Here is an 18,501-nt window from a genome sequence, read left to right as displayed (position 1 = left end):
TAGCAAGGATTTTTATCTTAGGAGTGATTTAGGAACATTCTCAGAGCAGCTCTGAGCGAGGAAGGGACAGAAACTTTTATCTTAGTGAGGAGGTCTGATTGCTAGTTATGTCACATATTTTACTTTACTTTATATTACTTTAGAAGACCTGATTGGTTGATCCAAAAAAAATGATGATGAAAAAATTGTTCTCTTAGTGATAATGGGCATTGATGAACAGTGAAATTGATTAGGCCCAATCATAGAATCCAGTCAGACAGTGTGTAATTATGAAGACTATGAAATTCTCTGTTAAATAAATTGTAAGACGTACTTTTAAAGTATATAGCCTGTATACAAGATGTTTGAAATCACATGCCCACTAAATACAGTGGGTTATATCAGCACGTGAAAAGCCTTAATTAGTGATTGGATGCACTAGTCGAGGTAACCACATGTAGAGAACATGCATGTCTCACTTTGTACTGAAAAAAGTCAGAGATGGATTAAAATGTCTGCATTAATATTTTTTGTCTGTCCGCCCAACTATGAGTCAATAATATTCTTCATGTAGTGTTTGCAGAGCATTTCTCTATTTTCTCCTCCACTTGAGAAACTCTTAAGCCTCTTCACTCCTCCTAACAGTAAACTGTAAAAAGCTTTGTGAATACCTTTCATCAGGATCTAGTCTTAACTTTGAGTGGAAATTCTTAGGAAATGTCCATTTTTTTCTGAGAATTGTGTCACTAGCAGTGACTATTTGTACTCTAGGAGGCTTTGTGAATATGACCCCTGGCTGTGGCAAACACATAATTACTTTAGATGTCAGAGCAAAACAATCCATTACAAGACAAAATTAGAAATGTCATTTGGCCAAACATTTGAGATGTCACGGATAATTATAGTTATTATTTTTTTGATTTCTTTTTACCGTCACAGTTTGACATCCCCTTTTAAAAACCAAACTGGCACATTGTTTCTCCTGAAGCAATGTACCACTACCCCTTTATTCTCCTGTTATTCACTGTTTTAGCTCAGCCTCCGGGCTTGTTGCCTGCTGTGAACAAATGAAAGCTAGCCAGTCAGCTTGTTAGGAGATACTTTCCTACTCAACCCTGAGGGCATCTTAGTGACAAGAACACACACTACCACACTGATCACTCACACCACTAACCCGCATGCTTTCCTGCTGGCATTGAGAGAATGCATTCAACATCAGCTTTCAAAAGCATGAACCTCAGTCTGAGTCTTGTATTTTACCAACCTTAAAATGACCATAAGATCCTGTTTCTAAGATGCACTTTCAATACCTTTTTTTCCATCTAAAGAAAGTGGGCTGTGTCCTATATACTGGTGTGATCAATATACCAGTATATAATGCTGAGACATGCAGCCACCATCAGCCACGGCACGCTACCTGGTGCATTTTAAAATGCACATTTCAATTGTGCATTGCAAGCAGTTGTTTGTCTGTGCAAAACATGTTGGCATAAGTAGGGACAGGGATGAGGCTTTCCTTTGTCATTAGGTCATAATGCATTTGAAGAAGACAGTGCAATAATTGTTCTGTGAATAAACTGTGTGGAGTGCTGGTTTGATTGAAAATACTCCTCAATTAAAGAAAGAGACCAGCAGAGGTGGGTAGTGCAACTCCAGAGGAATTGGTCATGGGCTTTGGGTCTGTCCTTCACAACTATCAACGTTGTGGTAGGCTGAGTGCTCAACTATTGTATGGTTAGCACGATTGCAAACTCCAGCAGATCGCATTAAAAAGAGCTGCAGCTGCACAGAAACTGTACATTCAGACTTTGCTGAGGGCTATGGAATTGTCACGCAGAAAGATAGTTTTGGGGGACCCCAAAAACAGACTGCATCTTATATACAGTTGCATCTTATAGTCTGTATTTGTTTGTAGACTAAATAACTAATAGGTCTTGAGAGAAGTTGTACGGGTGTAATAGTTAGTGGTAGTTATCTGGCCAAAGTGAGGTTTTGGGAAACAAAGATTTCCAGGTTCTCAGCTAAGGTTCAATGAGTTCAGCCAAGTAGCTATCCACCCATCTGAATTCAAACTTCTTAGGAAAAAATCTGTCTTCTCTTTTCTCTCTGATCCACTGCTTTGTATTCTGCTCATGTAACAGAAGCAGAGATGCTGATAGGTTGTGATTTCTGCTGAGTTCTTTGTAGCCCTCAGTGAAGCAGCACTGCCTGATTCTTCCAGGAACTCAGGAGGAAATTCAGCCATCAGTGAGCCCTTTTCTCTCTCTAAAAGCAGTACTGTCCTCCAAAACCAAGCCACACAAACCAGAGCAGACTGATACATATTTATATTTTAAAGAGTGATTTTAAGTTGAGCAGCTGAAGTTTCTAGTGGATTTGCATAGCAATGAATAGTTCACTTCTTTCATGCCATTTCTGCAATCTGCTGGCTGATTATACAGTCCATTATCGGTGCATTTAGAATTTGTTTTGGGCTTCACAGAGTTTAGGATTAGAGAATAAATTAATATATCTCTAATTGGTTTTTGGATTGTTGAAGATTGTTGTATTTTTAGTTTTCATTTATAATTCTTTGCATCATGTGTAGTGTTATGGTTTAGAAAGTCCAGGGGTACCGCTGTGGACTTGTACTGCAGTTACAGCCTGGTTTATTTCGAGATTGTTTCAGCCTGATGAAACACTGTAAATTCTGTGTTTGGCTCGTTTTGAGCTTGTGGTTGCTGCAGTGTTAATCTCCCCTGTTTTCACACACTGTGTAAATCGCTGACTTTACTGTATGTTAATGGTCCAAACACTTGGAACCCCATACATATTTAATGCTGAAGTCCATGAATGCAGATAAACACATTTCAGCAGTACTTACTTCTCCCTTTGGTTTCCCATCGAGTCCTGTGTCTGCTGCAGGGAGGAACAGGGAGGAACAGGGAGGACAATGGCTGATCATCTTGAACTTTTTCCTGGAATCATCCATCATAGGTTGAAAGAAAAGCTCATGAAGTGATGCAATCCCTTAAAACACAATCTTCCTCATAACAAATCAGAAGTTTCAAGAATGCATTTTTTTTTAAACAAAGGAGAAGTATCACATTGTCAGTATTTAGTGGGGTGTCTCTTTGCAAGCGTAGCCTCTATGTTTTTGCTGCTTGTTGCTCTGAAGCTTCTTCTTGCTTGTATATCTGTGGTTAAAGTGAGTAGAAGGTGAAGTCTGGCCATGACACACAGTGAGAGTAATAGCTACACTCAGCTCACATTGATCATCTATAAACCGTCTGTAGAGCTGCAATAATATTATACTGTTTCATTAATATAGAGACACCAGAGTAAACCGGTTTTATTGCTTAGTATTACAATGTATTTACCTCGCAGTAAAACATTATTTCATTAAACAAAGAACATATTGAAACATATTGAATGGTGAACAAATTCAGGACAGAACGATCCAAATGAAACTCCATCCATCCATTATCTACACTGCCTTTCCTGGTCGGGGTTGCAGGTGGTTGGAGCCAACCCCAGCTGTCATTGAGCGAGAGGCGGGGCACACACTGGTCGGCAGTCAATCACAGGGCAGTCAATCACAGGGCTGACAACCAGCCACACTCACATTCACACCTATAGGCTATTAAGAGTAACCAAATAAAACCAAACAAGCATGTCCTTGGACTGTGGGAGGAAGCCGGAGTACTTGGAGGGAACACAGCATGCAGGAGGAGAACATGCAAACTCCACACACAGAAAGGCCTTGGCCAACGGGGGATTTGTACTATGAAACTTCTCGCTGTGAGGCAACAGCCCTAACCACTGCACCACCGTGCAGCCTCCCTAACAAAACTATTTTAAGGAAATATATCTTCCAGAGCTTACTCAACATCAAATAATTCTGACCTTGCTTTGAGTCTGTATAGCCTCACGGGTAGCATTGATGAGAGTGGTTGCCATGGGTAACACACATGTGCATGATGCTTGGATTAGTACAACAGCCGAGTTTAAAAGCTTGTTTTTCCAACAAGTGATAAAGTCTGCATTAATTAGAAAAAGTAATCTATGCATTTATCTTCCAGACTCGACTGTTGTAACCCACTCTTCATAAGCGAGCCTAACGTACATACGCTGTAATTAAATCAAAACGCTGCTGCCAGGCTTTACACACATAACAATGAGAAGCAGCCAAATAACTACAGTCCTTGCTCCCCTTCACTGGCTTCCTGTGAGTTTTAGAGATGTGACTGCTTGTTTTGAAAGAATTAAATGGCCTGGCTCCAGCCTGTATCTGTGATCTGATGCTCCCCATGAGCCTGACCGCTGTCTGAGGTCTTCCAGCAAGGCTCTACTAGAGGTTTTGGCACCACAGCTGTGTAACAGTCTATCTCAGTATCATCTTAAATCTCACCATTTCATCTGGCTTTCTTTTAACACTTGAATTTGTTATACTTTTAACCATGTTTTTATTGATATATGGGTTTGTATTGTTATAGCGGATCTTATTTAAATTATAATTTACTTTTATTTATTTGTTTATTTTCTTTTTGTCTTGTTTTAATTGTAAAGCACTTTGTAACTTGCTTTGGTAAAGGTGCTTTGTAGCTTAAGATACTGATATACAGGGGTATAGATCTAGGCAAAGTGAATCGTAATTGACTATTATGAAGCCATAGCAGGTTAATTACTTAACTTTTATTTGCATTTATGGGTCACAACTATGGCAACGTATGACACACACAAGTATAAAGACTGTCATTAAGTCACATACTGTAAAGAGCGGCCTCTCTCTTTCAGCTGAATGTGTTGCTGCCTGCCTGTCTGTCTAACAGCCCGATTAGCCTCGTAAAGCCGAGCTCTCAGAATGACGATGAATCATGTCAGTGTCGGCACTGACAGAACAAGGACAGTGAGGAGGGAGGTGTTCTGTCGCAGAGCAATAGATCAAATCCTCACATGTCTGCAGCTTATACAATCTGTAGGTATAATGCAGATGTGCAGAGGTAGAGGAGCAGCTGCTGAGTCTATCTCTACAGGTCACCAAAACACTCACACACACAAGAGGGTTCAATTATCCACCTCTTAAAAATGCAAGATGTTTATTTGTATTCTGTCTGAGCTTCATGGGAAGTGATGATGAGCATGGTTGCCATGGGTAACACATGTGCATGCTGTTTGGGTTGGAGGTAATTAGCAGACAGCAGAGTTTGTGAGGGTCTTTTCTCAAGGATGACAAGAGACAAAGTGAACATCAATGAATACATCTTTACGTTAATAAGAATGAGAGTTTTTTTGTTACAGTGAATTTTATGCTCTGAAAAGTTGTGTCTCTAAGGGGCTTAGAGAATTGAAATTACATTGAAAGCCCTTTTTTAATCTCATCATTATCCAACCCCCCAAAATGTTCTTGAGGAATAGGCTCAGTACAAGAATTGTTTTCTTCCAAATAATCTTTATATTGTGATAAACGATTAACATGAGCCTTTCCATTATTTGCAGCCGTGATGAAAAAGGTTGTTGTGATGTTTCATGTTGTTCCTGTTGTTTAAGTTGAGCAGAGTTTCACTTCCTTATACTCTTTCCTGCTAGCCTCAGTTCTCTGTGTTATGTTTTCTACTTTTGTTTTTTGTGTAACTAAAAAGTACTCATACGTGATCTAGTTCTATAAACTGATATTAACAGTCACCCTCACTAAAGACTCCTCCTTCTCTTCAGTCATGCTCTAACCATCCCACAGCAGTATGCTCAATTTATAACCACGATGTGACCCGACTCACGACTCCTCCACCCCCACCCCCTTTACATTTATTCCCCATACGATATGAATCCAGTCTAACACCGGCAGAACACAATGACTCCTTTATTTAGAAACTCTCCCGTTTTCTGCCGTGTGCCTGTTGAGTTCATGTCGTGAAAAATTGAAGGGCTTATATTTCTTCTATTTTGGCCACGTCCTCCATAACAATGAGACCAACCTTTTACTTTGAAGACCTTTCTGAATAATTTTTTAAAGCAATGATTCACTTTAAAAAACTAGTCTTCTTTAATGTTTCAACATAATCACGTCTGCTCACTTTTCCCTTTTTAGACCCTCAAGCCACACTGCTGTTTTTCACACAACCATTTTTATCGCTTCTATGTGCCTAATTTTAATAACTAAATACGATGCTCCAAGCGCTACTCCAGCCATAATTGGGAGAGGAGATGAGGCATGCATTAATGCTCTCTGCCGCTCCTGAGGTCGATACACGTCTAAAATGAAGCTGTGTGAGTAATGCACTCAGTGTGTCCTCAGGATGGTTAGCTGTACTAGTGATGATGGCAGCACAGATGTATCCCCTGACACTGATTTAAATCACATTGTAAACTGAACTAGAATCAGCCATCAGTCATGACAGAATATTTCTCATCATTGTCTCTGTATCAGTAAACAGAAGAAAACAAACACTTCTTTAGGTTTTTCTTGGCTTAAAGTTCAGCCTGATCCATAAATCCAGCCACAGGTATACCGTATCTAATAATGACACAGCACTGTTGCATGTAAAGACACTAGTCTAGTCATCATCGGTGGTCAGTTCGAGTATGACTGTTCTCCTTCGTCCTTGTGAGTCTTCTTGCGGGTGCCTCATATTTTGGTGCAGTGTGGGCAGGGGTTAGCGTTGGTGGTGTTAGGTTTAGTGTGGGCCTTTGGGTGAAGCATCTCTCCTTTCTTTGTCTGTGTATGTCTTCTGCATTGCTGATGAGGTCGATATTATATTAGTGCAGCACCTTCACAGACGAGCTTTGACCAAGTCGCCTTATTGGCTGCTTTGGTCTCCCAGGTTTCCAAGGTTGATGTCACACTTTATGGTGTTCCTTTTGATGTTGTCCTGTGAGCAGTTGGGAATAAAGGACTTGTTTTGGAAGGCGAGAGTCAGGCATTCAGAATACATGACTGTCCCATCTCAGCTGGTGTTGGGCGATGGTAGCAGCGATGGTGGGGCTATTGGTTTTGTCCAGAGCACTGTGTTTTGTTTTTTTTGTTTTTTTATTTACTTCTGATTTATCTAAGGCATTTATGATGATAAAGACTTGGGTGGGCATCACTGCTGCTTTTTTTAGACCAGGATTTTGGTTCTGGCCTGAAAGTCATTGTTTTTCATAGATCCTTTTTTTCAGTCTTGAAAAAGCTCGACTGGCACTCGTGAAGTACTTGACAAATACATTTAGCCTTTTTAACCATGAACTCTGATTGTGCTTTTGTATTTTATTTATTCTATATGTTGTGTTTATTTTATCTGGACCTTGAGTTTGTAACAAAGTCTGAATCAAATGGATTTAAGTCATGTCTCTCACTGCACAAACAGATCAAAAGGATATAAAGACTACTATTCTAACCATGGGCTGGGTAAAACCTTTCTGTCTTTTCTTAAATTATTATTTAAGAAGTTTGAATGGTAAATGGACTTGAGCTTATAAAGCGCTTTTTTAGTCTTCGGACTACTCAAAGTGCTTTTTTTAGCAGATATCAGAAGTAACTAATCCATTCATACACCGCCACTGAAGCAGCGGGAGCAAGTCGGGGTTAAGTGTCTTGCCCAAGGACACATCGGACATGTTGCTCAGCTGGGGATTGAACCCTCGACCTTCCAGTTGAGAGGCGACGACTCTACCAACTGAGACACAGCCAAGTTCATTTTATGTCCCACTATGAAGTTGCACTTTTCTGACTTTTTTCCGTCTTCTCTCTTTTTCTCCTCTCCAGAGAAGTAGAAGAAGAGCTGGAGGTGGTGTGGCAGGCAGCAACCAGAGAGAACCAGCAGATATGGAAGACCGTCCTGGACTCAAAACATTCCCCAAACCTCCTTGATCCAGATCAGGCAACGACATCAAACCAGCAGCAGCAGCCACACAGCACAGAACCTCTCCTCTCCAAATCTCATCAAAGCTCTACGCCTCAGAGAAAGGCCATATTGAAATCTGACTCAAACAATTCCTTTGACGAGAAGCAGAAGTATGGACTGGATTTTTATTGTTGAAACTTTTGGAGCCATAACCTGCACTAAAGGAACAGGTGGTTTGACCATTTGGCCTTGTCCACCAAGGGGCCTCATAAATCTGTTTCTTTATTTACAAAGATTATTGCCAATTTTGTCACACCAAACATTTGTTAATTCATTGAAGATAAAAATAAATCTGTTTGTAGCCTAATTTAATCTCTATGTTTTCAAACGTATTTTCACCGATTTTTCTCTCTTAGTGGACCCTGAACCCACCCAGCTCCTATGAATTGTCGCTATCGGATCATTTAACATATCATGCCACCATAGAAAGACAATGGTTTGTCTTTTGCATCCAGACCTTCCAAAGAGTTTAAGTTTGACAAATCTTACAAATTGTAAATGTATGAATGACTCAGCGTAATTTGGAGTTCTTTTATCAGAATATTTGCAATTCACATTTGTGTATGTCCTGTAGTTCTGTGGCTTTATTGACCTAAATGAGATATGAGAATATTTTATATTTTTTATTCCTCTCTATCGCTCTAGACTTTACAAGACTCCGGCACTTGCTTTTCTCATTTAACAGATCTTGTGAGCTTGTTTCACATTAGTAAAAACATAAGTGAAGATAGTGATGCATTAATAATATCACGTCTGTGATTGAAATGTTGTGCTTTGACTTGTGTCAACACCGGAGGAGAACTTTATTCCGCTCACCCGGAGCCATTTATAGGCATCCTTGACTTGTGTCTAAAGCTCGTCAATATGAAGCACAACACTTCGGTTTTTCCTCCTTCAGTACAAAAGCACGAGCTGTCATACTCTTTGCAAGGGGAAACTGAAATTCACAAGTAAAGAACTAAATATTTAAGGGATGCAGTGTGGACAGCAACCATGCGCGATGCAGCATGACATCCAACACTCGCATGCTGTTAGGACACGGTGTAAGAGCAATAAATAAAACATTGAACAGACAAGAAATCTTTCATCCTAATCGAGGATTTTATCTCCATGTTGGTCACTCAATTATTACTTACAGTGGCACAACGTTTTAGAGCCACTGGGCTTGGACGTTCCAAAAATCGTACAGTCTGTACCCAGCTTAGGTGTCCTGTGCACAGTGTACACACTGTACCATTTCAGACCGGTTAGACCTGAAATTTGAGTCATGCAGAAAGCATGATATTTCCCAGGCATTATCCATCCGTCCATCCAACTTTACCATTTATTGAGTGCTGGTGGTGTCCATCGTTGAAGTTTAAGACCAGCTGATCAAACCAACTGCTGGAGTAATATTAGTTATATACCTTATACATTCTACTTCATACTGCTGTAATAGAGCTCATCACTGCATGTGCAATGCAAAAATAAAAAAGCCCATACATTCAAGCCCAGCTTAGATCACCACAAAAAAAACCTCAGACAAGATCTTGTACTTTGTTCCTCCTCACTTCAGACTACCTTCATAGTAGAGCTAACGATGCCCTGGGAGGATGCTGTGGAGGAGCAAAAGCCTCAAGTATGATGATCCTACAGCCTGAGAAACAACAGAGGCAGCATCAGGGTGAGCAGTTGGCGGCACACCTGGAACGCCAGATATTACAGATGAGCCCTCTGGAGGTGTTATAGGCCTGTCATCAAAACACCCCTCAAGTGCCCAACATGGCAAGCCCCTTCAGTTGACAGGATCATCCCCACTCGTGTTGTCTCAGGTTAGTGCAGGTAATTAGGGATTGTATCGCCTAGTCCTAAAATTGAACTATACTTCAGAGAATCACCTGAAAATATCTGAGCAGAATGTATGAAGCTGTGGGCAAGACCAGAATAGATGTGCCAAGATTGCCCTCTGCTGGTTTACACTTCAGAGACAGACGAGTAAAGAGTTTAATTTGATGAAGGAGTTGGAGTAGACTCGGGGTGGTTTCACATTAGTAACCCAGGCCTGTTTACAAGTATACTTGACCCCAAAGTCTGGTTCATTTGATCAGTGTGTGCACAAAAGAGTACTGGCTGAAGTTTCACAGAGATTGAATTCCTTATTTCCTTATTCGACACCAAATTCTTTAAGATTTTGTGACCACAAAGTCATTACCCATTCTGAGCTCAAAATGAGCTTATTATTGTAGTTATCTTTATTTTGGTTTTCTTGAAGGTTCAAGAGACCACTTTTGGACAACAAGTTGGATCGGCAGTGTTTACTCTAACTTTGTCGAGAGCTGGCGTCCATCTACAGTTGGAGCTAAATGTCTAGGTGTAGCCATCATCCATGGCAAAAAGAACTATCAAGGCTTGAAAAAAGGCTTATTTCCTACACCATTCATTATTCATTAAAGCAGTCAGAATTGGATAATTGTTTTACCACGGGGAAAGGGTGTGAATAAACCAGTGTGTCAAAATCAGTCTCACCCAGTTTGCATTTTTAGGTGTCCAATCCTCAAGCTACTGAACCGTATTGCTGCAAGTCTGGAATGTATAAATTTGGATCAGTATTACGTTATAATATGATGCATTTATTTTTATAACTATATAAATTATCATGTTATAACGTGATGAGTTTATTCTTCTAACAGCACCTCGGCTCTCAGAATGACGATGAATCATGTCATTCAGTACAGTGAGGAGGGTACATCATATCCTCACATGTCTGCAGCTTATACAATCTGTAGGTATAATGCAGATGTGCAGAGGTAGAGGAGCAGCTGCTGAGTCTATCTCTACAGGTCACCAAAACACTCACACACACAAGAGGGTTCAATTATCCACCTCTTAAAAATGCAAGATGTTTATTTGTATTCTGTCTGAGCTTCATGGGAAGTGATGATGAGCGTGGTTGCCATGGGTAACACATGTGCATGCTGTTTGGGTTGGAGGTAATTAGCAGACAGCAGAGTTTGTGAGGGTCTTTTCTCAAGGATGACAAGAAACAAAGTAAACACCAATGAATACATCTTTTTAGTCATCAGATAATTGAACATCAAGCCACCAAAGAGAGACAATGATCTTTTACAAAACAACCAGAAACTCCAAGTTGTAGGACAGGTTAAGTGATCTTACTACTACAGATGTAGAGTAAGAAGGCACTGAACCTGTGGTTGTGCAAAAGCCTGACAAATTGTATTTTTTATCAATGACTTAGCGTTATTTGAAAATATTTGCAACTCACATTCGGGTCTGTCCTGTAGTTCTGTGGCTTTATTGACCTAAATGAGAAACCTCAAAATATTTTTTATAACAAACACAGAACAAGACAGCACAGACGCCGCCAAATTACTGAAGAAAAATAAAAAATATATATATATAAAAAAACAATAATAACATACATGGGTCGTAATAACATATATCATATCAGATACAATCTTATCTACCTTAAAAGATAAAGCGTGGGCACCCTCTCTGCAATAAGCCAACCAGATCAGTGGGAAGATAATCTATGAAGGGTTGCCAAATATTATAAAATAGGTTGTTATTGCCCTTTAATTTAGCACTGAGGTGTTCCATAGGAAAAACTTTAAATGTTTCTCTGTACCACTGCGCAACTGATTGCCTCAAACTATTTGTGTTCATTATGATTACTTTGAGCAAAATGGGGAAGGGTCTCACATTAGTCTCTGTCTGGGGAATCCGAATAACAAAAACGCCTCTGATAATAAGTGTGTTTGATAAATTAAACTGAGAAGACACAGAGTAAATTAGCTGCTAACGAGAATCTGCCATATTAACTTTATAACTTTATATTAATCTGATCTCTGACTGCACAGGTCTGTCACTGCTCTTTGCTCTCACCAAGGTTATTATCGTTAACGTAAAACTAACAAAATAATGTAAATTAATAAAAAATATTTACGCGAACTGAAATAAAAATGAAAATAAAAACGATGCTTAAGGGATAAACTATAAATAATTAAAACAGGGAGGGAGAGAAGGTGCTTTGTAAAGGGGACTTGAGAGGTCGAAGAGAGTTGAGAGTTGAGCAGTGGTATGTGTTGAATATGTTAAACAATGTTGTGGTGTGAGAGGTGAAAGTTTGTGTAATGATTATGTTTTAGCGGAAGTTGACTGCAGCCGGGGTTTTGGGTTTGGTTTGAACAGCTGTTGCTGTTTATACCAGCTGAGGGCGCTGTGTTCTTTCACATTGGCCCATATTTTTCACTGCTGTGAGCCATCTGAGCACCCCAGCTGGTTACCCAGCATGGGAGACACAGACAACACAGTTCCATATTGAACGCGACTGTCAGGATATTATTGAAACCATTAAGAGGGAGTTGACAAAACTGGCATGTTGTTTTAAAGGTGGGGCTCTGTGGGATTATCCCAAATCAACCCGAATCATTTGAACAGTGCGTAATAAAAGTGCAGTTAAAAGAATGGTTGTATGCAGTCCTGTATTAGTGAACAACCACACTGAAATAAAAACAGGACTTTAGGTGCACAGCAGGGATCTTTGGTTTTAATGGATATATATATAATATATATTTCATCAAACATGTTTTACTGTTTGTGTGTGTGTGTGTGTGTGTGAGTGTGTTTGTTTGGGGGGCATTAGGGGCCATGTGAAGGACAGGTAGTAGCATCCTCGTCTTGAACCTTGAGGCTCTGATGAAGGTGACAATTGCGTTTGGGTTGTGTTGCTGCGACATGGAGAAAACAAAAGAACTCTTGTATGAGTGAGAATAATCCCTGTTTATTTAAGTTAATTAGGCCCGTTCAAGAAATCTTATTCCATATGGATCTTATAATAAGTCCAACTTGAGTTTTCTGTAATTACAGACAGCTAGCATGGTCGTGGTAGGATAAGAGTCAGGCCTCACCAGTCACAATCTATCTTTCGGTCTGACTGATGCAGGTACAACATTTTCCCCCAAAGATGTTAAAAAAAACTACTGATTATATTTTCTGTATAATATGGTGCTGTTCTATTTAAGGTAATCCTGTTAAAGATGTATTTTAACTTGAAGGATTAGCCTCACAGTCTTGAAAAGAAATACATTGTCCTTTTTTTTTCAGCCACCTTGAATCACCCAAATTTGTTTGGTTGATTGAAAATAGAAGAACTGGTAATTAGGCTGAACGGCACAGCAATCTTCTCCAAGGATGAGAAAATAAAAGTTGATGTTATTCTACAATGTAATTGCCAGAATTAGTGACAGTGCACAAACTTGTCCGTGCAACATTTTGAAATTATGTTCTCACATCTTGAGAACTTTGACATCACACCAACACACCAGAGCAAGCCATGAAGACTTAGCATACATTGCACAGAAGAAGTGTAAGATCGTTATCACGTCACCTACCTAAATCTGTTTTCACAGTTCAGAAAAAAAACACGCTTCATTAGCAGAAGCATGCCATGCATTTCCTCTAGCTAAATACTGCTCAAAACATTCATTACTTATATTGCAATCATTAATATGATCTGCAGGATGAGGTACATATAGGGTTTGTACCTCTCTTTTTATGATGAATTAGATGAGATGAGAAAAGCTTTATTGACCCCCCCATACGATGTATTCACTAACTGAATCTCACAAGAAGAGAAACAATTATAAATGTACACAAGTTGTAAAAACGATTGGGTGCAAAAAAAGTAATAATAAAGGCTTTAAACACTATGAACACCAAGGAATAGTTCATTCAGAACACCATTCAGTATAGTTTACATTAATGGTTATTCATAAATTAATTCATTAACATTTCTTGATAATTACCTCCAACTAAAATTCAATTTAATTCTCGGACATTTTAAAAGTAATGCATGGGATGGCTGGTAAAACTGGGCTAACATGGCTAAAGCTTAAATGTTGCTGGAGTCTAGCATAGCAAACCCTAACCTAATAGTTCCAAGTAAAACCCGAAATATCTTTTGCAGCCCAAGCACTGTACTATCCACTTCCATTCACTTCTGTAGTGCAAATGAGTGATAGGGGTTACCGTGCACCCCTTTGATTTCCTGATTATTTGAGCTACATTTCTTCAACCCTCAGGTCACCAACATTTGACAAAAGACACAATGGTAGCGTAGCAGACTAGAGATTCTCAGAAACAAACTTAGCATCTCTTAACTTCAGAATCTTTTTTCCTCAACAATGTCAAGTAAAAAAGTCATACCTTAAGTTAAAGTATTTATTGTGATTCCATTCTAATGAATTTCCATAATGTGTTAGCTTAATAAGAACTGAGATGTGATGTGATAATGATGATGGTCTTGATATCATTGATGATGATGATGGTAATGACGATGGTTTTTGTTTGATAACGATGACTTATAAGATGGTTTCTATACTGATTAGAGATCTCAAGAACTGCCCTCAATGTTGTGCTTTGCCTCTGGTCACTTCCTGTCATCACCTGTGTGTCCAATCGGACTCAAAGCTGATCGTTTGCTCTTACTGACATTGTTCCCTTTTTTTCTAGATCCTTGCTTGTGTTGTACTTACTCTCTGATGTACGTCGCTTTGGATAAAAGTGTCTGCTAAGTGAATTGTAAAATTGTAGAATTGTAGAGATGTACATCCCTCCATCTGTGAGTAATAGTGGCTTATATGCCCTTCCACTCAGTTGAAGCCAGTCAACAATCACAGGTAGGCAAGGTCTCCAAGTTACCAGCTCTATAACCGACCACCAGAGGAAGCCAAAACTCTGAAACAGAAACAGAACAACAGTACAAGGTAAAACACACATGGCAAGGGATGTCACATCCTCCTGAGTTAGAGCCTAATCTTATGCCATTTGTTTTCTCATGCCAGTTTGTGTTTTTAAGGTCAAGAGTTGTATTTAGATTTGAACTCATGGCACAGATGACAGTTGGATTTGTCTTCTCACTAGGAGCAAGAAAACAGGAAAAAACAGTGAACACTATTTTCAGATTGAATGATACACTAAAGCTGTTGTCACATATGCACTCCGGATAATATCTAGATAATTACAGGAGGACTTTTCCGGAGATTCTCCCGACCTAGCCGTTCACATATGCTCCTCACAGCGGGGGACTTTCCCTGTCAGAGGGGAGGGGGATTTCCTGAGGTAAGACGTGACATAAATAAACAATGCGGAAGTAGCGGCCGTAGCAACAGAGTCCGCTACACGATGTTATAATGAGAATATTTGCCTTTATATCCACAAAAGAGCAGAGAACAACATACTGATGAATAAAAAACATAATGCAGCCGTTTAATTAAGTGCACGGAGATCGTAGTGGTCACGTGCAGACACTTTAGGCAGTCACTGTTTATAAACGTCATTCTCTTTGTATTGGTCGAGTTGAAATCTCCGGAGTATATGCTGCCGCGTTCAGACATCAGCTCACTCGGATTTTCTGCAGAAAAAATACTTGGGGTCTGGCCGGAGAAACTTTGGGTAAAATCCACGCGAAAAATGCGGCTGTTTGCGTTCACACATGAAGAACCTCCAGGTAGCCAAATCTCCAGAGTTTTTCAGGAGATTTCCGTATGTGTGAAAAGGGTTTATGTGTAGATGTGATGTACTGTAAATATAGAGACAGATCAGTCGTATACAGAATAGATGCACACAGAAGGATTCACAAATATATAATGAATTTATATTTAATGACTCTCTCCCTCTCTAAAATGATATTTTAATGCTTGAGTTATGTGGTGTCAATGTGCCAGACAAAGTCCATTTTATCAAGGGAAGCTATTTTAAAGAGAATTGCTGCCGTAGATGCACTGATAAATGAGAAGGGAGATTTTGTAATGAATTCTGAGGTGGTTGGGCGAGCAGTTTAGTGAGTGGAGGGTTGGTGTGATGTGGTCATACTTCAACAATCTTATCAGCAAACGGCACTGTTCTGAACATAGTGGAGCTTTTGAAGGTTCTTGGTGGGATACTGAAATAATGCATTTCAGTAATCCAGCTCGGGAGGAGAAAAAGGCGTGGATGAGATATTTGCTGTTTCTGTGGTGTGAGTCTCAAAGGTCAATTGATGGTCAAATTTGATTAGTGCTGATTAGAATAACTTCAGTCTTTGAGCTATTATATTGGAGGAAGTTATGATTCACCTGCACCTTTATTCCTTCCAGGCATGATGTGATGTGATTGATGACATGGCTGCAGAAGGGGTGGGGTCAGTTTGGAGGTAGAGTTAGCAGCATAGCAATGGGATAATTAAAACCGCAAGCAGTGATGAAGGGTCCTTTCACTTTGTGCATGTCGGGGTGTGTCTCGACCGTAGGGAACGCAGCAGCAGCGAGATGTGGCCAAGGAGCAGGCCAGCAGATCGATTTGTGTAAAAGTGGTAGTTGTGGCAAGTTAAAATAGGCAACGCAATGAAGTTCACATAATATTTTTTATGTAGAGTAGATCAGGCTGGCACTGTCATGATACCTGTGAAATTTGGAGGATATCAAACATTTTATAGAGGAGGAAGTACTCACTCCTTGCAGTAGGGGGCGCTATGTTTACAGTTTATTATTTTTATGTGAACGTGTTCAGAGTCCAACCCTGATCATAGCATAGCAGATCAGACGTGGGGTGCATCCGAATTGTCCCTCCTATCTCCTGTCACTATCCACTTTACCTTAACCCCGGAAGCAGTTAAGTGGCGGCCATGATAAGAGCCGTTTGAATTCTCTAAAAGTTAAGGAAAGGTGGGTCAATGCTTCCTTTATAACCTCCTTTAGCATAGGATACACTGGACCATCCTTTACCAAAGGAGATGAGATATGCCGCCCCACAATTCCTTGCGGCCGCAACATTTAAAGCGACTCGCGCATCCGACCGTTCACGAACATTAACAATGATCGTAAAGTGACACAGATGATGTGCGGGATAAAAGATAAGAGACATTTTTATCAGATGATGTTTTATTCAACATATTTCATTCTCTTAAGAATGTTTTGTGCATTTCTTCAGTTGTACATTCTTGTCTTGCATACATGTAACAATTAATTTCATATTTATGTTGATGTTGATTTCTGATTGGACAGGAAGGTGATGGTTTCACTTTTGTTACTCATAGCCTGGTAGTCTATATTTCTTTTATTTCAATCCCAACCTTGTGGTAATTAGGATTATTTCACCGGTAAGAAGGCACAGAAAGAGTTTTTTAGATGCGTTTTTTTGTAGTCCATTTTCGGAACATTGTAGTTTCAACACGGCAGACTCACGTCATTAACCTCCGCCAGCCCGTCACATTTAATGACGTCGCCTAGTGGAAATGTGGTCGGATTGTCAGAGCAACGAGATCGCCTTTCCCTAAGTCCTTTATGAATTCTCCTAACATCTTTCCTTGACCTCATGACGTTTTCGTGGGGTTAAGGTAAAGTGGATAGTGAAAGGAGATAGGAGGGACAATTCGGATGCACCCAAGGTATATGAGATGTAGTATACCTCTTTCCAGTAGGGGACTTAGGCTAGCTCTGGTTCAATGCATCAAATGGTTACTTTTATGTTTTAATTGCACATGGTCCCTCACAAATAAAGTTAAATTGAAATTGAAAAAAGTAAATCTTCTTCATCTTCATTTTTGTTTGTTAAAGAGGCATTATTTTGAAAATCAAATGTAATTTGTGGACTTGTTTGATTTTGTTTGATTTTTGGCATGGGTCCAAGAGGCTTTTTTGTAGGTCTTGTCATGATGGATATGCATAGGAAAATTCAAATTGTAGGTTCAACGTGCTGCGGGGGCTGAATGTTTGAAATATTGTAGGGGGCGCCACTGAGCCATTAAGAAATGCCCACTGACTTAAACGGCATCAGATGTTTGACTTTACTACCAGGATTATTTGCATGAAGTTTCGGGACTGTACGGCTATGTTAAGGCCGTCAAAAAACTACTTCCTGTTTGATGGCGAACAATGCGTCCGTATGGCGACAGCGTTGGACGTAGGCGTTTGAGCTTGAAAGTCTTGTATGGCCAAGGTGTTAGCATGGTCCACACCAATTTCGAGGGGGAAATGAGCTACCGTGTAGCAATGGCTAGTGCTTATTCAGAAGCAGTAACTTCCTGTTGTCAACAGGTGGCGCTGTGAATAATCAAGAAATTCACTTTGGATACTATTGATAACTGCATAGCAGCGATATAAGCGTTTACTTTTTTGGCAATTTGCCAAAACGCACTGGAAACTTTGAACGCACGCCAAGGCCACACCCTTTGACGAAACTCTGCGTCGCACAACTACCTATCTTCAACACGTCTAGAACACACTGACACTGAGTTTGGGAAACTCTCGGGCAAGTTCGATGAAATAGGTAGCGCAAAAACTTCTTATTTAGAAATTAAAGTGAAAATAGCGGACTTCCTGTATGTTTAAAAGTATGGTCATAATGTAACTTTTCGTTCGTCTCACCAAGATAATATGCGTACAAGTGTATATGCGTTCAACATGTGGTCCATTCTTCCAAGCCTTGCAGATACAAACCCGCTCATGCTGTCCAGTCCGTTACAGATTGATGTCCACCAGGTCCTAGTCACTATTATTTTAATTCCCCTTTTAACAGTCGGCCTACACATTCTACCAGACTCGGACCCTATCATTCACTTAACTATGCATCTATTCCAGTCATTACTACTACCAGAGAGCACATTAAATATCATAACGCAAAA

The 18,501-nt window shown here is 39.8% G+C and overlaps 1 protein-coding gene across 1 annotated transcript in view; it reads left to right on the top strand.

Annotated features, from left to right (window-relative positions):
- The window catches only part of cep89 (centrosomal protein 89), a 52,918-nt gene extending 44,770 nt beyond the window's left edge, over positions 1-8,148 (top strand). The window contains exon 18 of the mRNA XM_020644846.3: positions 7,703-8,148. Coding sequence (XP_020500502.2) covers positions 7,703-7,976 — 274 coding nt within the window. The 3' untranslated portion in view covers positions 7,977-8,148. The remainder of the gene's footprint in view (positions 1-7,702) is intronic.
- The last annotated feature ends 10,353 nt before the right edge of the window (positions 8,149-18,501 follow it).

This window comes from Labrus bergylta, chromosome 3 (assembly GCF_963930695.1).
Source record: "Labrus bergylta chromosome 3, fLabBer1.1, whole genome shotgun sequence".
Lineage (NCBI taxonomy): Eukaryota > Metazoa > Chordata > Actinopteri > Labriformes > Labridae > Labrus > Labrus bergylta.
This window is presented reverse-complemented; position numbering and strand designations above follow the sequence as displayed.